Raw genomic sequence first — 25,615 nt, forward strand, 5'->3', positions numbered from 1 at the left:
TTAATATTCTTAAGTCCATAATGACAACAGTATAAAGAATTCAAATGAAATTTTGTTTTGGTTTTGTTTTTTGTTTTTTTTTAAACACAAGGTCAAGTGTACAGTCAAAGAAAGTTCTGCCATCAACTCGATAGGGACAGAAGCACGTTAAGGGTTGATTAAAGTGCAATTTAGTAGCAATCCTAAGACATCCATTTCTTTTCCTGCAGCTGTTACCCATGCTTTCAACAGCACTGGTACCACTCCACTCCGAAATCAGGTTCTGCCCGAGTGCCAGACCTCCGTGGCTTAGAGTCCTTTGCTGGTATTTTCATCGCAGTAAAACTGTAAGAGCCGTAAGCAAGTCAGTGAGATTGAGATGGCTCGCGGGACCATCACGGGGAGAATGAATCATCTGCCTTGGAAATATAAATGTTTATGATCACTGCTTCTATTCTGCACATATATTCTTGAGACACGCAACTTTTACAAGGGTGTTGATATTTATATAATTCCGTAAATTTAGAGGGTGCATTACAAACACAATATGCAGTCATAGCTATAAATAGCAGAGCAGTGGGACAGAGTTTTCAACTATTTCTTGTTTTCTGTGCACTACAGATGAGATGTATGGCACAAGTTAAGGAATTAGAGGAAAGAAAATACAGTTATTAGGCAATAAAAAAACCCCATGTGAGTCTCCATATTTTAAATGGTGGAATGGAAGGCTAGACTTCTACCAAAGAACAAAAAAATAAAATCAGTCCCTGAGATTTCACTCCAACATTGTCATGCCTAAAAGACAAAGAGCAGAGGAATATTCTGAAGTGAAGGTTTTGATAACAGATTATTTTCATGGCATGTTTTCAGTGTCAACGTGACAAACTAAGGATTCTGACAAACAAACGCACAATGTAATCAAAAGACTAAACTTGTTTCTAAACCTCAGCTGATGCTTTTTAGTGCTCACAACACTATGGATGTACGCACAAATCTAGGGAAAAAAAAAATCCCTGGATGCTGTAGGAGGATTGTAACAATGTACCAAGGAAGACCTTCTTCCAGAAGGCCAACGAATAACTTCCCAATGCATTAAAAAGGGACAAATCAGTATCTCTTGGTAAGCTTTCTAAATTTTGATAATATTCTTAATACTAAGAGTTTGCTTCAAGAGTTAGATTTGTCAGGCGATGACTACAACAGCAGTTAAGGCCTAAGCCTTAATATTGGCACCTAGTACCTGAGGTCAACCAGCAACCTAGCACTGATGCAAGCAGTTAGCGGTTATTGGTTTTTTGGGTTTTTTTTTTTTTTGTTTGGTTGGTTTTTTAAAAGGCTTCTTGCATCAGTCTGCACCCTCATTTCCATTTCTCTGCTCAATTAACAAATCAGTTCAGAGAGGAGGAGACTCCTGGTGCAAGCAGTACTTTTAGAGCCAAGTCAGTTATATCTTCCATTTCATTTCTTCATTTTATACTGGATATATTACATTTATATTGGATATATTGTACCAAATAACAGCTGGGGGAAAAAAACCAAAAACCAACAGACTGAATTACCATTTCAAAAGTACACTGAAATACTTCTGGACACTCAGATACTCCCACACACACCAGACCACGATTTCACATGAGGAAGATCCATCCTACCGCAACACTACTTGGCTCTGGTGACAGACTGACACACATTTCGTGACGAGGTAAAATACTCAGAGCCTTGAAGCTCAAAAAAGTGGGGATCTGCACATACTCTAGGGAAGGTCATACTCTGTGCCACTGCTGCCTTTCTGCCATGGGGAAACCTGATTATTCAACACGAATGCTGTTTTCACAAGGAAATGGCTACCTCGGGCAGAACAGATCAGAAAAGTGGGTTTAACAGCTCTCAGTATGTACTTTAATGATTATTTTGTTATACTGGTGTCTTTTAGAAAGCATCAGTCGGGTAGAAAACGTGAGCCTTTGCTTTACTGTCCACAACAGACATCCTCTACAGTGCTTCTTCACACTGAATTGATGGGGTTTCCCACGTGTCCTCATCTGCCACGTGAGTCATCTGCGAAGTCTGATCCACGGGTGCTTTCTCACCCTGGGCTATTAATAATGCATCTTCTTCTCCTCCTGCTAACTGAAGGTCAGAGCTACAAGAACAATTAGATTCATCAAGTTTGTCCGTCAAAGACTCTGCTGTAGTTGTAGAGGACTGTTCAGTCTCTGTTTCAGCTTGTGGTTCTGATTTAAAATTAAGTCCAAACACGTTATTTTGGATGAGGTATCGAACACACTGCAAAATCACGTTCCTTTCGTGTCGGATGTCCTGGGCCAGTAACTGGAAAGAAAGAAGAGAAGATGATGCACATTTCCCCTCTATTGCTCTGTAGTTCATACACGCCTAGTAAGATGTACGGCTCTGCTCAGTAATTTTGAGCAACTCTGAATTTAAATAGTTGGCTCTCCCACACAAGTCTCCTTTGACCTCACTGAAGTTCATTTTGGTATTAAAAAAAAATAATAAAAGTGAGCCAGAAGGCTGAAGGACCTTTTGTCATTGTGAGCATCAGCAGAACTAGTACTCTGAACAAAAAACAAGTTTAAAGCAAGTGGTTAAATCTGTAACTACCTGATCATTTGCAGGAGATCTAGCTAAATTTGGCTTGTAACGTCACAGAGGAGCTTTTCTGTCCTTGTTAGAAGATTCAACAGTGGTTTAACCAGCCACTTTAAAGTGTGCATAGTTACACTAGTTACTAAGAGGTGTTACAAGCTGCTGACACCTAAAATGGGCCTTCAGAAACCTCCCATCTGAACTAAGAGATGCACATTAGGGCAGAGAAGGGACAGCACAGCGATGTTCTCTTTGCCGGACTGGGAGAAACTGCTGAATTCCCAAATGGCCAAATAAAGGCACGGTTGGGATGCACGATCACCCTATCGAAGACTGTATTTTTGTATTACATTTTTTAATGCAGGGATGAGTATCGGTGGAGCGATGCTACACAAGCTTTTTATTTTGTCAGTGTACAGAATGGCTAAACACAAATTACTGTTTGCATGGCTACAATAAACACGTTTTAGTAGCACCCAAGCTCACAGCCAAATGATTGCCAATAGACATCTACAGCTATTCTCCTACCTTTTTTTTTTTTTTTTTTTTTTTTTTTTAAAAAGCACCACTTCACTGATACAACATCCTTTTCTTAGCAATTCTACTTCCTCACTTTTTGGATAAATTCTCAGCACCGACTCACTGTAAAATTTCAACCTTGCTTCCTCAAGGTTTTTATACACTGACCATTTCTGACAGCCGAAGCCTGCCTGCAAATCTCAGGCACTCCTCTGTGATTCACAGCCACAGTACACATCCTTGAACAACAGTTTTGAGCAACATTAAAAGGTTAAAAAAAAAAAAAGCAATTTTTTTTTTTTAAAAAAGCAATTTTAAAAACGGGCTATGCTGGCAAGCTACAATTCAAGCTTCCAACATTCTGCCAGCTTCTCTCAGCATGTGGGACTTTATCTGACTTTTTTCCAGAGTCCTCACTGCTTTGATCACCAACAACTTTGAAGAGCAAGAGATAAAGACAACTGCATGCTTTAGGAGCTACACAAAGGGCAAACACTTCCTTTTCAGTCCCTAGGAGCTTTAATTCTTGGCAGCAACAGTAGTATGTGCTAAAAGGACTATCAAGGGATTTCTCCCACATCTGCAGCTTGGGATGTGCCTTATCAGGTATCTCTTGCCTAAACATCCTGTGCTGTTTCAGAGCCCTGATGTCAGTGGCACCCTGCTTTCTCCTGTCTTCAGCCCACAGCAAGTTTTCCCTTAGTGGGGGGGCTTTACGCTGGCTATTTACAGAATCACGAGGGTAGTCTACCTATCTGATACTGCTTTTGAGTACTAAATGCAATAAAAGCTTCAAAGTTTTGTTTGTACTAAAGAAAACCACCAAGCTTCCAAACAGGATGCTTTGCACTGTTACTAAGAACAGAACCATAACACCTTGGACTCAACCCTAACAAAATTCTTTTCACCCTTCTGAGACACCAACCTGCTCTTCAAGGTAGCAGAGCTGTCACTTCCCTCAGGTTGATCTAAACATGCCTACGGAGAAGAAACCCACGCACGTGCAAGTTGCAGCTCAACACCGCTTCACAGTTTAAGTCACCAACACCCTTATCAACAAGATCTCTTTGACTGCACCCGAAAAAATTGTGTGCTCCTCCACCAGAGGAAGGCAGCTGAACAGCACAGCCGGGAGCAAAAGGAGGAAGATCAGAACAAGGCTGATGGGATCACATTCACACAAAACCTATTGGATACTACCACAGGGAGGGGAGAGGAAGAAACAGAGGTTTTGTCCTTTGTGCAGCTCATTTGAGGCACACAATTAAGTTGTCACCTCTTGCTCACCAAAGTCACTCCTTACCTGAATGCACACCAGGGTATTTCTATGAGTCTATTTAAGCATTTACACCTTCTCACTCACTTTGCTGTTTTTAAGACAAGACCTTTTCTAACTGCTCTAACTTCCCACAGGGAAGAGGAGAACGGCTCACAAATAGTGCTACTCTTGTACAGGAGGCATTATTTTAGCACTAGGACTGTTACCATTTCCAGCAGAGTTGGACGGCGCTTCGGAAGGAGAGGTAATGTTTTCTTGCCCCAGTTATCAGGCCCTCTGGGGGGGCGCGCATTTGAATTTGAGCTTCTCAACGTCGTGCCTGCATATTCTGGACATTTTTGGTTCGGGTTTCGACTCCAAGGAACATAAGTAGTTTGAGGCATATTTCTGAGCGCAGCCTGGTTTTTCTCAGCTTTTGTTGCAGTCTTGACAGGGATTTCTTAAAGAAAAAGAATACACTTTCATCTCAAACTTAAAAGCTTCTTTAACATGTTTATATCCCCATGCACTGGCAGTTCTTTAGTACTATTCTTACTCACATAACCTGATGTGAAGATGTGCAAGGTTTACTTGGAGGAAGGGAGGGTTTTGTTTGGTTTGGGCTTGGGGTTTCTTTTAAAATACAAAGGATAATCTCTAAACATTCACAGAAAGGAAAAAAGATATTTAAATTCTGCAATGCAAAAAGAAAAATAGAAGTAGTAAGAGCTGAAGGAGGTTTTCAAACTTCTGCCTTGTTATCGTTTTGAAAGTACATTGCTTCCACTTCACAATATAGCTTGCTGCAAATTTGGCTGCTGAGAAAATCATGAGACATGAGGGCAGAGGATGCCCAAATTCAATTCCCTGCCTGCTAGATGCTCTCTGTAACTTTGGGTAGGCCATCTAGGGTAAGTAAGGCATAGTAACTATCTGCAAAAGCCAGGAGCAGCAGCAGTGCTGATGCATACACTCAGAGAAGCACAAAATCCAAGTACTAGAGTTCAAGTCTTACTGCAATACCCAGCAGCCTTCTATGGAAAAAGCCCTTAAGGACATGGAAATTAGTTCACAGGGTGAGCGTAACGGCTTTTTCCTGGCACTATTCAAACACGATTTGAAGCGAGACTGAAGACAGGCTGCTTTTTTTTCCCCCCAACTAGGGGAAAAAAGGCTTGAGAAATTCGATGACACACACCCTAGCCAAAGTCATTTTATGCCCCACCTTCAACCCAGGACAGGCTGCTGAGAAAAAAGCAAGTAAAGAGTGGGGAAAAAACCCATCCAGTCTTTCAGGAAACTCTCCTTGAGGCTTTCTAAAGTATGCTGTAGGGAAGGCACAGGGCAAGTAGGAGCTATCACCATACTGGGAACAAGTAATGGCTCACCCAGTAACTCCAGTTAATGCTCAAAACCGGGAGGAGGGAGGAATGGGGAAACAAGAGGAGCAAAATAACAGCATATCCTTTTACTCCTCCCAGCCTGTCTTTATGCAAGGCTAACACCAGTACTAGCGTGCACTGAGTCACTGACAGCAAACTGGAAAGGATCTATACACAGACCGCAAAAACATCCCTGTGCATAACCTTTAACAAGCTTCTCTTTTTACTTGTATAAACCTAAAAATCAACAGGTACAAGACAGCTCTCAATTACAGCACTGGTAGACTGGCCAGAAATCAAAAGGCATTTCCAACTGCCATTACTTTAACATCTGTGCTAAATGTAAGCCACAGCTTACATGTTGTATTTGTTTTCTGCAACACGTTTGATTTTTCTTAAAAAATTTTTCTCAATAAATTTTAAGTACTATATAGGTTCTGACTGATAACCTGCAGCTTTCAGCAGTTGGGGACACAGCTGTAAAGAGCTGCCACTGGGCTATTGCACTCGTAAATGCTGTATTTATATATACATAGGGGCTGGACAATGGGATGGGAGATGGCAAAGGACCAAAGACAGGAGAGGTGAAGCCCCTCACTGTTCCCAAAGAAGAGGAAACCTGCAATCAGGTTTTATCATTGCTTCCAGTCCACACCAGAGCAGTGACATAGGGTCGAAGGGGAGAGGAGAAGGGCAGAAGACAGGCTCCTACGTACCTTCGGGCTCGCTGTCAGATGCGCTGCCGTAGTTGGCTGACAATGAACTCAGGGCGGAGGTGACCTGCTTGGGAACAACAGTCAATCCCAGCCTCCCGTCTTCGGCTGCTGCTTCGTCCTTGTCGGATTCTGCAGGGAGAGAAAAGGCAAGAGGGATTTTTTCCCAATGTTCCTGCATGCCAACAGCCAGCCGTGCTGCTAAATCCCCACCTCACCGCTGTGCAAGCCCGATGTTGGGCACCGTTGCTCAACACCGTGGACCGATAGGAAAAAAACCCAGATTTGTCTACCCTCTGTGGGCATTCGGTGGCACAGTCGTCTCGCCACTGGTTCACAGTCCTGCCAGCAAAACTACAGAAGCAAAGTATCCTAAACAAGAGCTTGGGCTTTCTGGTTCCTTCTTCACATACCAAACATAATTATAGGTTTTATTATCAAGTGTAGGTAAAGAGAGAGAGAGGATTTCCTAATACGTTTTGAAGTCTTGCTGGATTTAGTCCTGTGGAGGCGAGGGGGTGGGGGAGAAGGACTCAAAAGCCAGTCGGGGAGGTGCAGGGGAAGAGAGAGAGAAAGGAGAATTAGGCTCATTCAAAGTGAGAATTTCAGAGCAAAGAAATTTTTGGATAGTAAAAAAAGTTTGTAAGGGACATCAAGAACCAAGGCTACAAATTAGACGATCAGTTTTCAGCAGTACTTCAGACCATTTGATACTTAAATCCCCACAGAGCATTACAGACATGCATGAGTAAGTGAGGTATTACAGTCTCAAACTATCCCAAAACAGAATACCAAGAAGATAGGAGGCAAGCGGACCAAAAATGCTGAAATTGAGGATAGTAGGAAAACAGAGCCCTACCAGAAAACAATTCCTAAAAATAAACACACAAAATTGTGATGGCTTTAGTTTGAAACAAAGGATCTATATGCACTAAAATCTTGGAAAGACTCAGGTGAACAGTGCTAGTTAGCAAGAAAACTAGGAAATGCTTTTCAGTAATACACCTACAAACAAATGTCATATATATATATATATATACACACACACACCCCCCACTACTAGCAAGATTTTGCGAAACTAGCCTGTTGAGTCTTCTAGAAAAAGACTGGTTGCAATCTTATTTTCACAAAGAAAAAGAGTTGTGCCCTCTCCCATCCCCCTGCCTGTCTAAGCCTGCCCAAGGAAAGCGGCCTCACACTTCTTAAGAAGATTTTACTGAAGTAAACATTTTTGAGATCTTTATGTCAAAGTCACAAATGTTTCTCTATTCTCTTCTAATGTATCATTAACAATTGGCAATTTGATTCATTGGAGTACATGCTGTTCGGTAAAACAACTTTTACATAAATACACAAGTATTTCTCTAAACTGCTTACCCACCTCTTTTTACTTTGAGGTCTTTTGGGGAAAGATTGATTCTCACCGATATAGTAATCATGCCAATTTGCAATTACATTGGAAGCTCATGCTAAACACAGTGCATTTTTCTAATGGAGAATACATAGCATCTGCATATACTCAAGCAATTGTAAAGACAGCATTTACTTCAAGTTATTTTGATTCATTGCTGCTTTTTTCTCTCTCATCCAAAATGCTGAATGCATACTGTGGTTGGGTGCCTTTTCTTTTTATTTTAAAGAATTACTTTTACTTTGCTTTTAGGCAAATGAGGAAAACACATTTACTGGAATACATTTTCTTTTTGAGAGTGACATGTTTGGAGGAAGCGTTAGGCCCTCCTGAATACAACTGACCATTGTTTCTGGTCAGCAGATCCCTCAAAATTTTACACCTGACAGGCTCATCATCTTACCTTGTTTCTGCTTATAAAGAAAGAGGAAAATTCTGTTTTCTCATCTCCCATTCATTTTCTTAGCTTTTAAGGAACTAGCCACTAAACCTAACTGAATGCATTATGCAAAAAAATACATTCCCTCTAGAGAAATGGCTGCTGCTGTTAGAAAGGCTTAAATACTCCAACAAAATGTACCTATCCAGTAAAATCATGGACTTGAGTTGTATGATTTTTAAAAAATATTCTACTTAGTTATATTGTGTTTGTTATGACTATATTTCTCAGTAGTACAAAAAACTGCAACTGGCTTTAATAATGTGTAATAAGCAAGTACCACATTCCTTTCCTTCCCATTATAACAGAAGTTACTAGCTGTACTTTGGTATAATTAGACTTTTTATCATTAAGTAAAACACAGATGCTGCGGGGAAATACAGTTATATTTAAGCATACTTAAGTTTCCCAACACGCAGAGATTAGTGGAATAAACAAATTGCATAGGGATGCTGAGTTCTTGTTCCCACTAATTGAAGATTATGTTTTCAAGAGGAAAAACTCAGCATCAGACATCTTTCCAGGGGATGCATTCTAGCCTTATTGCTAAAAATAACTAGAGTATCAGTCAGCTTACATGCCATATTCTAAGAGTACTGCATCACTGCTGACTATATTATAAATAGTTAGATCTGGAGAGTTTATATTGCTGCCAGCATGTGGAAACAAGACATGCTCACCAGAAAAACCTAAGCAGCAATACTTCAGAGAACACACACATATGGAAAGTATCAAGAGTAATTAGATAATACAGCAAAAAACAGAATTAAAAGAAAAATGCTGAGATTTTAAGTAATTCGCTTAACTCATAAAAGGAAATCCATTTGTTTTCACATTCTAAATACTGTTATTTTCAAAACCGCAAAAGGCTGTTCAATGGTCTTTAAAAAGAATTTGACTATTGAAGTACTTCATTCTTCTTCTTCTGGCTTTATAAAGTTTTTCTTATTTTACACGTCAGTTTAGCAACCTAAGTTGGTGCATGTCCTTTAGACTCCTGTATAGTATTTAAGTCAGAATCTGTAATACTGCACACAAACTTTATGGCAGCACTTCCAAAACCCTGACTAGCAAGCAAAAATTTCAGAATCTAAACTTAAAACAACTCAGATGTATTTCTTTTCCTCTCCTTCCTAAAGATACCACAGCATCACTTCCCTATGGCCCAAACCACTTTCCCTTTGCCTCTCCCAGCTAAGTGTTTTGGACAAAAAAAGCATTCCTAATCAGGAGATTACAGGTAAAATTATTACGGTAAAGTACTTGTTAGAACAAAGATAGAATTCAGGTGCTCCATTAAATGCCCAGAAACCCTCTTCAGCTTGTTAGCTAAATATTGATTTAAAGCTAGTAATGTGCTTTAAACATACAAAGCTAAGATAAGTAAGCATCCAGAGGGGTTATTTTTCAAATCCCAGGCACACCTACATTTTGTCTCCCAACATCTTCTCCCCTTCAGATTCAGCATTTTTTGATGATACGGAATAAAATTTAATGCTTCCTAATTCTCACAGAAAAATCAGAAAGACATAAAAGTAGTTTGCTAGATCATCCCTGTGTGTTTATAATACTACAACTTGGCTTGCAAGCAAACTTATGTAGAAGTGCTTAATGCTGGTAGTATCTTAAACATTCTTGTGTCAGCCTTTCCAAATGAGAATTTTTCTTCCTCCTCTTCAATGCCTTTGTATTTCAGCTTCTTTCCGAACCGTATCTCGGCCAAGTCTACTAGTTTTAGCTCCTGCTACCAGCACATGTGGACATGAATTCAGTCAGACACACACACACATCTCAAAGACCTCTAGACTACGGAGATAGTTTCCTCCATAACAGGCCAAGCCTACTAGGGCAGAAGTTCCCCAAAACGCAAGATTTACCCCATTTCCTTTAGCTAAAGCACTGACCCACTTCTTCACAATTACCGCCCTGGAAATTTTCTTAAAAGACCATGTCCTGAATCAGGATTCTCTCCACAGAAATTTCCATTTAAAAGGAAGTTCTAAGTGCAAACTTCAGGTGCAGGGATGTTGGACTACCTTCAAGCTTATGACCGTGTTGGCCCTGGCACTATTTGAGCCACAATACAGCAATCCTGGGCTTTTTTGTTAGTACCAATGAGAAAGTAAGTATGACAACATGCTCCCCAGTATTTTTTCTCCAGGAACACTGTAAAGCCTTGCATCAATCTTCTACTAAGAGAGCGTTTTCCCACTTCAAACATGCACAGTTAGCCCCCTTTCAATCAAGGGCAGAGTCTACACGTTTTTGGAAATCCCCAGCTCTCCCCAGAAGTTGCTAGTTACGCAAAAGGTCAGTAATCGCTTCGGCAGTACTACTTAAAATAAAAGTTCTCCAAGTTCCTTCGTCTTACCAACATCACTGTTTGCCAGAAGACTGAGAGGGTCCATGTCCTTCACGTATGGCTGAGCTGCCAAAGCACGCCGTTTTTCATGTTCCTTTTCACACGTGCCGTTTTCTGGTCCATTGGCTTCATTTTGCGTTCTATGTACTTTATAATTGTCACCATTATTCCTAAATTTCTTCCAGAACGGGCGCCTTTGTCTTCTCCTCTGTCTTCCTTGCTGCCCCAGCCTCCCTTCATTTTCTGGAGGTTTCCACATCCCTTTCATTTTGCTGGAGAACAGAAACGCAAAGCTCATACAAATGACAAGCTACAAGAATAAAATCAGTCGATGTAACCAAACGGCTCAGACCCACATTTAAGGTTCAGCAACACAGCATGATGCCAGGACTTTCTCCAGCTCAGCTAACATGTCATGACAGACCAGACAGGCAGTCACAGCTCATCTCATTGGCAGGGCAATGTGACCAAGCTGGAACCTAAATGAAGAGTTGGAAATTCGTGACTTTTATCTTTTAACAAGGCATAGGGTACGTGGGCTAAGCAAGTTCCTTGATCATCTACAGTGTGAGGACACAGTGTTTTCATTTCACATTATGAAGTCAACAAACACTCCCTTCACTTAGGCAATTAAGTCATTCAAAACAGGGGGAATGTGGAATTCAAAGGGAAGCATCTACTATAAGCATACTTCCACGGCTGAAGTCTCTTTTTTTCCAGTTACAGCTCAGAGAAGGATCTTGCTGCACTAAATCCATTCAGTATTCCATTCACCTCTTCCCACGTACACAACTTTTCTAGACCTCCATCATACAGCCCTTCCAGGCCATCCATTTCTTTGCTTACGCAGAAACGTTCCCATTACCAACATTCCTCTCTTCCATACCTTTCCAGCCTAATTAAGTCCTTCTTGAGAGGAGAACAGGGCCTGCCATAGTATTCAAAATGGCTTTATAACGCAACAAAACGCATTTCATTTCATGACAGTGTCTAACACTGATTCCTCAGCCCCGATAGCATCATCCACCATAGTGCTCCTGTGGCGCAAGAGGCAAGCCACCACCTTCCTGCGCATCAGTCTCATCCACAAAAGGAGGCTAATACTACCTCCCATAATTCCACCTAGACAGAAAAACGCGTTTCTGAATTTGTACAGCCAGGCTCTGAATTCAGGATGTTGTCGTATAACCTAGAAGATACTGAGCAAATATAGGCTCAATTAGAGGTGTTGTCCTTGACCAAGGGTTAAAAACAACATTCTGATTTCCCTGGGGCCTCAAACACCCAGAAAGAAACCCCAAGGTCACAAATACATCCCAACAAACGTCAGCCTGGCATCTGCCTTCCCTTCATGAAAGATATACTGCTCTTTGCTTCCTGTTCGGAGGGGGATAAAGAGCCATGCGCTATTAATCAGCTGTTGCAAGACACCAGACAGACTAGCAAAGTGGTCCTTCCGCATCTCTAATCGCACACGTGGGGATGCTGAGAATTAGCAGTTGTAAAGCACTTCAGAGAACCACACATGGAAAGCGCCATAGATGTGTTAAGTATCTAATCCTTTCTAAATCTTACTTAGCTATTTGCTTTAATAGTACAGCTTGCAGAGAACAAGTTGTTTTCTATTTTTGTCTTATGCAGCAGTAAATTTGCCAGATAAGCACCAATTCCAGAATCTTTACTGTTGATATACAAAGCAGAAATGACAGCTTTTTGGACAGTTCATCAAGTCTATAGTGCTAACAGCTCAGGGAAGGGAGAGGAAAAAGGAAGAGATTTCTAGAATCAACCAGAGTCAAAGGTCACTAAGTCAAAGCAAACAACCTGTAATTTTGAGGGCTTTTTTTTCCAAACAATTTTCCAGATACAAAGTTACTAACAAATGTAATAGTATTGAATTGCTGACAGACATTTAAGACTACCTAATGCACCCGACTCACAGCCACAAGAGTTACCAAATAAACCTGTAGACACCAAACGGTTTGTTACTGTGACAAGCAAAACTCATCTTCGCTCATAAGACTCTCCAAACATAATACTACATATGTTTGTGGCTTTAGTCTCAGTGCCTACGTTTGGTTCCTTGGGTCCAAAGCACTTCCGCACCTTTACATCCTTGAAGGAAGTTTTCCTTCAGTCTTTTATAAATTGCTCTTTCCAAAGTCAGGAAAGGCAACCGGTTGGAGGGGGTGGGTAAGCGTTGGGACTTCTGAACCACATGCCGCACCAAGGTAATTTGCACTGTCGCCATTTAACAAATTATACTAGCCTGACGTGAACCCTATGCTGCACTAGTTCAACCGCTTTACCACGGTTTTACTTTGTTTGATGTCATTCCTTACAAAAAAAATAAAACTAGGCAAGCTCCAGCTTCACTTCCAGGCAGCAGCAAATGGTATTTAGCAAGAGCCCCTCAGAACTGAGTCTGCTCCTGCCTTCCAGCTCAGTTGTTCTAGTTTACACAAGTGATATTCTAGGAGCATGGATCATTATAACAATTTTTTTAAACGTCTTCCCACAAGCCCTGAAGTAGAGTTAATGAAGTTAGCTGGTTCCACATAACACTGACACTGAGGGGAAGAGAAAAGCACAAAGACCATACTGGAAAGTAATACACAATATAAGGGAGAGAACACATAAAAATCCAAGGGGAGTATTAGGTTCAGAACAAAGGTAGCAGATGGATAAAGATGACGGAGGGTAGAAGAAAGAAGTAACACTACTTCAGCTATGAAAATAAAGTTAAACCTTCCTCCCCTCTTCACTTGATTGTTGATTTATCATCTGAGAGGAGAGAGTAAGAAGCCAAACCTGCTCCTAAATCTCTCTTGGCCATTCTCAGGCATTAAAGGATTAGACCATGTGGATTCATTATGTTGCGTGACTTCCATCCCCATTATTTCTTTTTCAGAGACCAAGGTTACACTGATCTAATGAATGGCCACTAGAAAGTGGTTCTCTCAAACAAGCCAGAGTGCAGAATTCAGCAAGAACATCAGATTTCTAATACAATTATTGTTTGATTTAACTGGACTATGAAGCACTGTAAACAAAAGAACGTTACATCTGCAGTTTGTCAAATGACCTGTCCGCTGTTAAAGGGCAGCTAGAACTTGTGTAAGTAAGTGCTGGGAGACCACAGTAAGAAAGTGTACTTCTGAACACATTAAGAGGAAAGCAACAAGCTTGTTTGAGAACGCTTACCCAAACTGTTGGGTAGTCAGCACTTCTCCCCTTTCTTCCTTCTGCATCTGCATTGCCTTCTTCCTTTCAATGTTCGCCAACGTAGGGAAATTTCTAGAAGAAAAAAAATAATTCACTGGCTCTGAAATGATTCACTGCACTTTGTCAATTCCCACTTTACCAAACCAGCGTCCTCTATAAACATAACAGATCTTTAAAACATTTCATGGAAGTTTAACAGATTGTTTCCTTCTTAAAAAGGCATTGGTGAGGAAAAGAAACCCAAGTGCATTTATGCTTACACACTCAGATTAAAAAATAAAACAAACTACCAACTTTTCATGATTAGATTTACCAAACCATCAAACAAGCTACAGACAAATAGTTCTGTTATGCTTATGAATCCTCTGCCTGCCCCTACACATAACAGCACGATTTAGTCCTGCAATTTTATTTTTATGGTGCTTCAATTGGAGTATTTGAATGATCTTAAAAGGTACAATATGTCTTTAGCAAACCAACTGCTGAGTTCTTGTAATATCAAAAAAAAAAGTGATAAGAACAGGTTCTGGGCACACAAGAATCCTTTAATGTGACAATTAGGGAAAAGCACACAAGTTTCCTCTCGAGCAATATTCAGTATTGTGCTTGCACGCTGACCTCCAGTTCACCAAAATTACTGCCCCTTTTTAATTCCAGCTTCGAGAAAAATTGCTAAGTCATGCAGATCAAAACAAACCTACTGCTATAACCATCTCCCAAAGCAGCCCTCCTCTTCCATTTCTCACCTGCCTTCCCATCCTTCCCTATGGACGAACGCCACGCTGGTTCTAACATGCAAAGCCTACTGCAAATTACCGTCAAAGCCCCCAAATGGCTACGTTAGTTGCTCCATAAACATTAGTTAGCTAAATCCCAGTGCTTTGAGATAAAGGTGGTACATAAGAAACACGTGCGCTCCCCCACCAGCTTCTGGATAAAAACACAAAATATAAATATTTGATAAGCCTATTAGAATGGAGTAACAAGAAACTTGGAACAGCTACACACTATATGTAGCTATCAAAAACGACACGTATCTTTCTTTAAATATTTAAGCTTATCACACACATCTTCCCCATTAACTCTCTTCCCCCGTTAAGTGCCACATTGATACAAGACAGCTTCAACCACATACCAAGGGAAAAAGATGAGAAGCATTTCCTACAAGACGCACCTAAACACGCTACAGAACTTGTGTCCTTTAAGAGGATTTGAACACGAGCTGTCAACATCTATTTTCATTGGATTCCTCCCAGAAATCCGCCATACAGCTCGAGCATAGGGATGTGATGTTTTATCTCTGCTCTTCCCTGTTAGCTACATTTGTTCATCCATGTTATAACGCTCCCAGCACACAGCAAGCATGCAATGAATTATTTAATCTCAAAAGCTTTGCATTGACAAAGACCCCTGTGTTTGGCACCTCTCCACAGTTTTAGGATAAGGTGCTTTCCTTCACGGGCATAAGGCTCACAGCAGGAGAGAGAGCTGTAAAATAAGTAGTTATGCTCAAAAGAGCCCCAAGCTGGTCTTAGAAATTTTTATTTTTTTTAAAAGACATAACGGAAGAGCCCTAATCCTGGAGCAAAGGAGTCTTCAAAGTGCTCCTGTAGTTATGCTGATTAAGGACATATTCAGACACGCTCTCACAACATTTGAGACGTGACTACCTCCCACTTTCATTCCTACGAGTTACCACTCCCTCCACCGAGCCACCGTAATGGACTCCACGAAAGCTTTCCGTTCGATTCATTGCCAAGACAGACAATTTCTCCTAAACCACCCTCCCAGCCGACACAGGCAGTAACTAACAGCTAAAGAGAGACCAAGTCATAAGTCCGAGTATGCCTACAAAAGCACATATGAAGGCACCTGTAGTGGCTGCTTTTATTTTCTCCAGCTCTTTGCAAATGTTAAATAGCATTTTACTCACTGCTTTACCTTGTGCAGAAAACGTACCTATTTTGACCGAGCACGTGTAGTGTTTCACTTCATTCGCAACAAGCAAATGAGCATCCGCTAGTTTATTCTCCCATCTGAGGACTTGGTGGGCAGTAAGCTCTAGACATTCAAGTCACCACCCTCGGTACAGGGTAAATTGGGTTCACTGGGCTAAGCCCACCTGGTGGGACCTGGCCAAATGAACCCCAGTTGTCCCTGCAAGGAGCAAGTGGACCAAAGAGACACGGATCAAAGTTACCCACCCACCCCAAATGAACCAGCCCCAGTGCAACCCCACAACTCATCAGGTACCGCATTCCCAGCACAGAGAGGTCTGTGCCCCTCTTGGCATCAGACCCACACCAGGCAGCAACATTCAACTGGACCCAAAGTGGAGGCACGTTATGCTCTTGAGGTGCAACTTTATGGCAGACTTTGCAAACTTTACTATCTAAGGACAGCCATAAAGTACTTGAGAGTTCAAAAAACAGAGAGGATTTTTTTTTTTCCCGATACAGAGAATTCTTATTCAGGAAGGGTAAATTTAGGAAGACTGCTTGTCCTAGTTTCAGCTGGGATAGAGTTAATTTTCTTTCTAGTAGCTGGTATAGTGTTATGCCTGGATTCAGTATGAGAATAATGTTAATAACACACTGCTGTTTTCAGTTGTTATTAAGTAGAGTTTATATTAAGTTAAGGAATTTTCAGCCTCTTAGGCCCAGCCAGCAAGAAGGCTGGAGGGACACAAGAAGTTGGGAGGGGACACAGCCAAGACAGCTGACCCAAACTGGCCAAAAGGATATTCCATAGCATGTGTCGTCATGCCCAGTCTATAAACTGGGGGGACTTGGTTGGGGGAGGCAGATCGCTGCTCGGGAACTAACTGGGCATCGGTCAGCGAGTGGTGAGCAATTGCATTGTGCATCAGTTGTTTTGTATATTCCGTTTCTTTTATTATTATGACTGTCATTTTTAAATTATTATTATTATAATGATTATTTTCTTCCTTTCTGTCCTATTAAACTGTTTTTATCTCAACCCACAAGTTTTACTTTTTTTCCCCAATTCTCTCCCCCATCCCACTGGGTGGGGCGGGGAAGCAAGTGAACGGCTGCGTGGTGCTTAGCTGCTGGCTGGGGTTAAACCACACCACTGCTCCTGAACAGAGGTGTGACAATGCAGAAGGAAGAGCCTATACTCATTCTCTCCACATAAAAGGCCACGTGTTAAAACCCAGTGAGCCAACTTGGGTTTTGAATCCTTCTCAGAAGGCATGCCCTCCTCCTCCCCTAACAAAATAAGGTTCTTAAAATGTTACCTACAAACACCACTGAAGTTGAGGAAGTAGCCCAGCACTTAGGTCCTGCAAGCAACTTGTCAGAGCTTGAATACAGACAGCTTCATCACTCACCACAGAGGCTTTACGAACCAAAGCAACTTACTGTAAAAGAGGGCGTTAGACCTGGATGTGATGGTCTGGCGCAGCAGATATCATGAAGGAGCCAGTGCTGCCTGGGAAGGCAGCCCCATTTCATAGCAGCTGCAGTTTCCAACCATAGACACATCTATAATCCAAACTGGTTTTCAGGCTAAAATGAGTGTGTTACGTATACACCAACAACGTCCAGAGACAGGGAATGGTGACACTGAGCATAATCACTAACATGTGGGCCTTAGTGAATAGAGTTGGGGTTTTTTTACAATAAATAAGTGCGCTAGCCGGAGTCATACATGTTTTATAGGCCAGCGTACTCTATCTCACTCACATAAACATCAGAACAAACTGGCTCTTAGCAAGCAGTGGAAAAACAGAGCTTTGCCAATGTCTAACAGAAGAGAGACCTGTTTCTATAGCAGTTTACACAATGAATTTCTGAGCTGAGAGCTATACAAGTTTATCATCTTTATAGGAACAACACAGTGATCAAATTGCCTCAATAATTTGTTGAGCTGGTCTTGATTGCATATGCACAGCCAACAGCAATGGGAACATGGATAGTGCAAAGGGAACAAATATGGGCCAACAGAGAGCTGATAAAATCTTGGTTTAAGACTCCCAGGCATTCTATCAAGCATTGCGTCTCTAGTGTGATTTTACCGTATTAGCTGAGGCGGTTTTATTGCTAATCTATCCCTGCAGTTTGGAGTAAACTTTATTGTACCTATGTTTACCTTGATCTACCAACACATTCCTTCTACTTTGCTTCGTCTTCTCTACTTTTACCAGGTGCTAAGAAATTATTTTCCTTATTACATATTTAACTGCTATGAACACAACACCAGGGAGGATTCCAAGCTACTCTAGGACTACCGTTGTTCAACTAGAGAACCACAAATTAATTAAAAGTCATGTGGTTGACAGTATTGGCCTTCATTCATTAAGCATGTGCTCACCCTATGAGATGTACTGCAAGGAAATACAGCAGTCGATCCCTAACTGAACAAAAAAACCCCAAGAGATTAAAGACACGGGGAAGAAGGGCAACACACAAGATCAAGAAAATCATCCAATGCTATATTAGGACCTAAGCAAAAGTAAGTTTAACGATTCTCTTTAACACCAAAGCAGCCTTGCCACATTCTTGCTAATAACCTTTGCTGAAGAAGAGTTGGTTAGAAACAGGTGGGCTAGCAGGACCCAAATCTCACTTAGGAAGAAAGTAAGACAGCAATACCTCGTTCTGGCACATTCAGGAAATACACTGTAGATAATACCTTTTAAGCTTGTGTTTAAGGAAAAATACGCTGAAAACAGCACATTTCTCAATACTTGCAAGGGACAGGACAAATTAAAACAAGAAAAGTAATTGTAAACACCAAAGCTGATGTCAGACTTCACAACCGTCTGCCTGCAAAACATAGGAAAACCCTGAGATCACGTGGAACTTCATCTCTATTGCTGTTCGCTTAATTAGATTGCCTGGCTCACCAGGTTCAGTGGGCCACAAACCACTAAAGAGTCTTTTAGGTAAGCAGAGACGTGAAGGCTGCAGCAATGAACAGGGCATTGTACAGAATCAGACAGGAAAGCAGCATTCCAACCCAGCATACTTCATCCAGAGATACTCGCTCCTTCCCAGCTCTCCCCCTTCTCTTCCCTCTACGTAAGGCTGCACTTTAAACACAGGCTCTTTCTAAAAGATTTTAAGCAGAACACATGACTGAGCAACACACCAGCTAATTAGGAAGGAAAAAAAAATCTCAACTCCGTAGGTAATTATTTACAACTGCTGAAAGAACAAGCAAGACAGAAATGTTAGGGATGCAGCATGGAAACACACATGTTAAATCACTGCAGCCTAATTAGAAACAAACTACTAATGACCTGAAAAGATTCATTCTTAGCTCTGACTGGAGCTTCTAGAAAGAAAAAGGCTTTTTCCTGTCACCATAAACCAAAACTGCCTAATAGCTTAGACTCCCTCTGGTGTCCTTTTTTTCTGTACAATGCAATGTTTACTGTAAGTCAACAACAGACCTTCAGTACTAAACTGATGCTCTGCTGGCGACCCAATTAATGCTTCACAAAAGTTTCAGCTGGGTTTCTCTCTTTTTTATCCCTGAAGGATGTTAGTACAGCTTCCTTGCTGTACAAAGAGTAACAAAAGCCACCCAGGTAGTCATTCTACACCCATCCATTATGCTAAACAAGATGCCCACAGAAGGACTGAAGTCCCAAAATAAGACACAGCACTACTCCATCTAGTGGCCTTGGCTTAGAAGGACCTAATCCCATATTGCCTTTTTTGGTTGGTGGTCGCATCTACAAAACTTTATTTCCATTGATTTTACTGTGCTGCGGTGAATAAAGGCTTTCAGCAATGTTGTACTGCAGCCAAGTTATGTTAATCTGTAAAAAACCAACAGCACCCACCATGAGATTATCTAGCAACTGAGCAAAAACAATCTCAGGCAGAGTATCATCCTTAAAATTAACTGTAAGTAAACATTGCTTTGACTCAAAGCACCCACTCCCTGAGCAAGCAGTATCTGAAACGTGACTGTACATTCAATTCCTGCTTCCCTGATATTCTAGTATACAGTAGAGCACATACTGACATACACACCTTAAACATCATTTCAACACTTAAACCTTAGCATCAGCTAAGACAGGCACTCTCCCAAACGTCTCCCAAAACAGAGAAGTGTATGAAAAGTTGAAAATGAGTAGCAAAGACTCCGCACACAAGTATTGATGTTCATCCTTGGGGCTGCTGTTAGAAAATTAAGTGTAGGCCACCAGACAGGCAAACCTAAGGACATTCTGGGTTTTGCTAACCCTGTTAACACTTCATTTTATTAGTAATAAAGACCTGGTAAGTATCCCTGCTGGAAAAGGAAAAAAAAAGAAAAAAAAAGAAAAAAAAAGAACAGCAATATGTAGACTGAAAGCAAATAAAAGCCAAGCCCTCAAGGTATCTTTTCAATAAAAGGAAACCTTGGAACCAAAACTAACACCAAACTTGCACTTGCACAGATCACAAGCAATTTTTGTCTGGTTAACTATGGCATTTTAAACATAGGAGAAAAGAAATTTTTGTTTCTGTATCAATACGACCTGTTTTTTTTCTTAAAAAAAAAAAGGAACCTACAGATAATCTTCATTTGTAAAAAATGAACAGCAGGTACAACAGTTGACTGCTGTGATGTGCTGACATAGAGATAAGACTTCTCTTTGCCTTTCTGCAATTTACAGAAAAAGCTGAAGCCTCATCCAGAGGAAAATTAAAACTTCCAGAGATGAACTCACATGGGGAGAAATTTTGCTTCTCAATACAGCAAAAAGTGATGGGAGGCAATTAAAAGGAAAAATCTCCTACCACACATTCCACTCATTTTTCTCTTTTACAAAGCCATTGTGTAAAAACTTATTAAAGGAAGCCAGGGTCAAAGCAAGAACGCATTAACGTTGCTTTCTGACATAAACGCAAGCTGGATTCATTAGCAAGACTGCAGACAACTGCATTTATTTTCATTTTTTAGAAAACAAGTGACTAATAATACACTGTCCTATCTCATCACCAGTGACCTTGAAATCAAATTTGTATCACTTCCCACTCTGCATATAGGACTTTTGCTCACAGAAACAAAACCCATGTACCAATCACTCACAAGACTGTATTCTAAGGAACAGAAGCAAGGGAAGTCTACAGCATCTTTTACCTGCTGGAAAAGGGTAGATTTTAATCTGTTCAACTCTGAGAAAAAAATAATCAGTGGGATAGGGTCTACAGAAGTACAGTGCAAATTTTTAAACACTTCAATGCTGGTCAACAGAAAAAAAACTATACCCCCTCACATCACAGAGTGAGAAATAATGAGAAATACTGCTTACATGGGCACTTTATCTTGCACCCTAGGTACAATGCGAGTTAAGAATACCTGAGACAGCATCGTTCATGGATTCTGTTCTCTTTCAGTAGAAACGTGTCAAGCAATGCAGAAAGTTCTTAAAAATTAGGAAAACTCCCTGTTGGCATCTACTGGGACAACTTAAGCTGAGGAATTTTGCACACAGTGGGATGCATTACAATTATAGTCATTACAATAGTTTCAGATTTCTTAGCTATTAAAAAAACCCCACCAAACAAACACACACACATTTCTAAGCTAAAATGTCTCAGTGATCAGGCTAAAAGGAATGAGTCGTTCACCTAACCTGGGGCACCAAATCAAACGTCTGGGAAAGCTACTTCCTTCTCAGTTGCTATCTTGCCTTCTATTATAATAATCTGAATGATTATAGTCTCTACAGCTTGCACTGTCCTGGCTCAGCCATTCTGACATAGACCACTACTGCGGGAGTCAAAGGAACAGCAGCAGCAAGCACATGCTGCTACTGCCTTTTAGCTGTCATCTAATGATCACAGAGGGAAAATACAGAAAAAAAAATCATAGGTCACAAGTTTTACTCACTTTTTTCTTTCTTCTCTCCACCTAGCGATCTCTTCTGGACTATCTAATTTTATTCTTTTAGCACCAGGTGCATGGGCCTAAGGAAGAAGTATTTCACAGGTATTTAAAAGGGGAAGGAAAGAAAAAAACACAAGAAAAAAAAAAGCATCATTCTGTCAACTATAGTAGTACCACACTGTTTTCATCTACAAAAGCAGAGAGACTGCACACAGTGATTACAAAATGAATCCATTAAAAAAACCCATAGCATTCAACATACTTTCATCCATAATATTGTCTTACAACAGATTCTAGTCAGAGGTGATACGTTTTCCTTCCAGAATAATGAAAACAAGCCTCCAAAGAATGAGAAAATGGACTACAGGAAAGATTACATACACTCCTATATTGGGCCCAGGGGGTTACCTACGTTCTTCCAGTGTATCTGAACTATCTTCTCGTGTGCGCTGAAATTGCAACCTTCTTCTGTGCACTGCAAGATAAGGAGGTGAACTTAAGACACACCAAGTTACACAAACAAATTATAAACAAGTATTCGAGCACACTTCAAACAAACTCAGTGCCAGATGCCTGTAGAGTCAGTTATATAGAACTTTTAAGCTACCCAGTTTCAGAACAAACATGATGGTAAAAACATTAAGAAGACATCATGTACTTTAAAATTTCATCTGATTTTAGAATAATGAGTGAAGCCAACATATTTGATAATTGGAGATAATGTGAAGTTAACCTAAGAGAAAGATATGCAAGACTCTCCAATTCCAAATTTTGATACTTCTTCGCAATAAAGGAGTAGATTTTTAAAATATGTTTTCCACATAAAGTCCTTTCACGCAAAAATTTTACATGGTATACTGATGTCAATGAATTAATTCCTACCACTGGGGTGACTTAGCAATAATTCACAAGACAGACATTAAAATGACTTCAGTAATAAAACAAAAAATACAACCGAGACCACCCCTCCACACAGCATTCAGAAAAAATCCTACCCCAACACTTTCTGTAGCTCTGGAATCTCTTTGTTAAGTCTTCCATTCAAAAAGCAACTACAGGTAACTACTTATCAGGCACAAAGTTAAAAACCAAAATGTAAATAAAACAACCCAAACTCATCAACCTGTTTATGTTGTGAAATATGTTCATCATACTTCTCCTGGTTTTTATAGCCACGGTCACAGGTATCACAATAATGAGAGAAAACTGGCTCTTTTTTCTTTTTGGTCTGCAAAAAAAGACGACATCATCTCAAGATTGCAGTTACAAGATTACAAGGTATCCTTATTTCTAACTAGGTGTGAAACACTTTTGTGAGTATTTTTGTTAATAAAACCATCAATTAAAACATGTTTCAAAAGTTTCAAAGATAAGCTAACAAAACATGAAAGTGAAATTCAAATTACTCCTCTTCCAAACAAAGCACCCTGCACCCAGCTCTTTCCACTATGACCTTTCCATCACTTATCGCTTCTGCAAACATACCAGGCTGGCACAGATTTATTGAGGGCTGGGAGGAGAGCTAGGCTACAGCCCTGAGTCTCTTCCCTATCAAGTCAGACCATGCCTGTTCACACATGACATGCAAGAGCTCAGAGGGTAGGAGAGATCCTTCCTTCTCCCACTACATCATCATGGTGATCTGGCTGCCTGGCCCTTATAATATAACAGAGCGCTAATGTAATTTAGGTACTCGGGCATCATCATGGTAAGGGCTTTTCTAAATTAAAACTGTGTTAGATTTTGGTTGAAATGTATCTTTCTTCCAACGGGCTCAAGATTTGCAGACTGACTGTCATACATTTAGCTCTTTTTTAAGGGCAGGCACGTTAGACAAGAATATGGGGCCTCTGTAGTACCATGGGGCAAGTCCCACACGACTGCCACCATCACAGTAAGACAGAATGGTTTGGGTCGGAAGGGACCTTCAAAGATCATCTAGTTCCAAACCCCCCTGCCATGGGCAGGGACACCTTCCACTAGACCAGGTCGCTCCAAGCCCCATCGAGCCTGGCCCTGAACTCTGCCAGGGATGGGGCAGCCACGACTTCTCTGGGCAACCTGTGCCAGTGTCTTACCACCTTCACTGTAAAACATTTATTCCTTATGTCCAATCTAAACCTGCCCTCTTTTAGTTTAAAAGCATTGCCCCCTGTCCTGTCACAACAGGCTCTGCGTAAAAAAGTCTCTCTCCATCTTTCTTACAGGCCCCCTTTAAGTACTGAAAGGCCACAGTAAGGTCTCCCCGGAGCCTTCTCTTCTCCAGGCTGAACAACCCCAACTGTCTCAGCCTGTCTTCACAGGAGAGGTGCTCCAGCCCTCTGACCATTTTCACGGCCCTCCACCAGACCCAATCCAACACGTCCACGTCTTTCTTGTCCCGGGGACCCCAGCCCATACCTTTGGCTTGTTATTTTCTTCTGGAAAACGTTTGCTAAACCCAGGCGCTTGCTCGCCTTGCCATTTCTGGGAGAAACTGCCATTTCCACCTTCCAAAAAAAAAAACAAAAAACAACCACCAAGTTATACAAAGAGCCAGTAAAACACACACCCCTGCTACCTTGATGGGCCCACTGTGGTGGGAAAGGGCCTGGGGGAGAGACAACCCGGGGCTCCACGACCAGCACAGAGAGTGGGGCACATCCTTGGAGGAAGAAGGGGTCTCCCCGCAAGGGTTAGGGCCAGCCCAGGGTCCCCGCAATGGGACAGAGTCCACAGGCCTAAGAAATGACTTCCCCCGCGCTCCTCACCAGAGCGTGGGCCCTGCGGTCGCTCTCCGTAGGTTGGAGGGTACCAGGCGGTGGGTGGCAGGTAGCTGTCGGCAGGCGGGTAGTTCTCAGGGGGCAGGTAGCTCTTGGGTGGCGGGTAGCTGTCGGTGGGTGGGTAGCTGTCAGTGGGCGGTGGGTAGCTCTTGGCAGGCTGGGGGTAGCTCTCAGCGGGCTGCGAGTAGCCCTCAGTCGGCTGCGAGTAGCCCTTGGTGGACGAGTAGCCCTCAGCGGGCTGCGAGTAGCCGTCGGTGGACGAGTACCCGTTGGTGGGCTGCGAGTAGCCCTCGGCGGGCTGCGAGTAGCTGTCGGTGGACGAGTAGCCATCGGCGGGCTGCGAGTAGCCCTTGGTGGACGAGTAGCCATCGGCGGGCTGCGAGTAGCTGTCGGTGGACGAGTAGCCCTCGGCGGGCTGCGAGTAGCTGTCGGTGGACGAGTAGCCATCGGCGGGCTGCGAGTAGCCCTTGGTGGACGAGTAGCCATCGGCGGGCTGCGAGTAGCCCTTGGTGGACGAGTAGCCATCGGCGGGCTGCGAGTAGCCCTTGGTGGACGAGTAGCCATCGGCGGGCTGCGAGTAGCCCTTGGTGGACGAGTAGCCATCGGCGGGCTGCGAGTAGCCCTTGGTGGGCGAGTAGCCATCGGCGGGCTGCGAGTAGCCCTTGGTGGGCGAGTAGCCATCGGCGGGCTGCGAGTAGCCCTTGGTGGGCGAGTAGCCATCGGCGGGCTGCGAGTAGCCCTTGGTGGACGAGTAGCCATCGGCGGGCTGCGAGTAGCCCTTGGTGGGCGAGTAGCCCTCGGCGGGCTGCGAGTAGCCGTCAGGAGGAGGGTAGCGGCCGGGCGGCGGTAAGGGCCCGGGGGGAGCCCAGAAGCTGGGCTCCCAGGTGGGCGGCGGGCAGAAGAAGGGCGGGGGGAGCCCCGGCGGCGGCGGCGGGTACCAGGCGAAAGGGTTCATGTCAGGCCCGAGGCGAGCGAGCGGCGGCCCGGCTGCAGGTCCCCGCTACCGCGATGTGCTGCCGCCGCCGCCACCACGTGGGGCCACAACGCCGGCCGCCACAAAAGACGTCACTTCCGGAGGCGAGCCCCGGGGAGGGGGTGTTAAAGCTT

General features: G+C 42.4%; 1 protein-coding gene across 1 annotated transcript; it reads right to left on the reverse strand.

Annotated features, from left to right (window-relative positions):
* Window positions 1-25,551, reverse strand: NUFIP1 (nuclear FMR1 interacting protein 1). Its single transcript, XM_049815993.1, has 10 exons — window positions 24,497-25,551; window positions 24,147-24,235; window positions 22,870-22,974; window positions 22,159-22,221; window positions 21,750-21,826; window positions 13,872-13,964; window positions 10,677-10,939; window positions 6,459-6,587; window positions 4,588-4,820; window positions 1-2,307 (listed from the first exon to the last, which is right to left on the reverse strand). Exons 1-10 carry the CDS (start codon window positions 25,461-25,463, stop codon window positions 1,969-1,971), a joined length of 2,358 nt encoding a protein of 785 aa, XP_049671950.1. The 5' UTR covers window positions 25,464-25,551; the 3' UTR covers window positions 1-1,968.
* Window positions 25,552-25,615: the final 64 nt, after the last annotated feature.

Source organism: Accipiter gentilis, chromosome 13, assembly GCF_929443795.1.
Source record: "Accipiter gentilis chromosome 13, bAccGen1.1, whole genome shotgun sequence".
In the NCBI taxonomy this organism is placed as follows: domain Eukaryota; kingdom Metazoa; phylum Chordata; class Aves; order Accipitriformes; family Accipitridae; genus Astur; species Astur gentilis.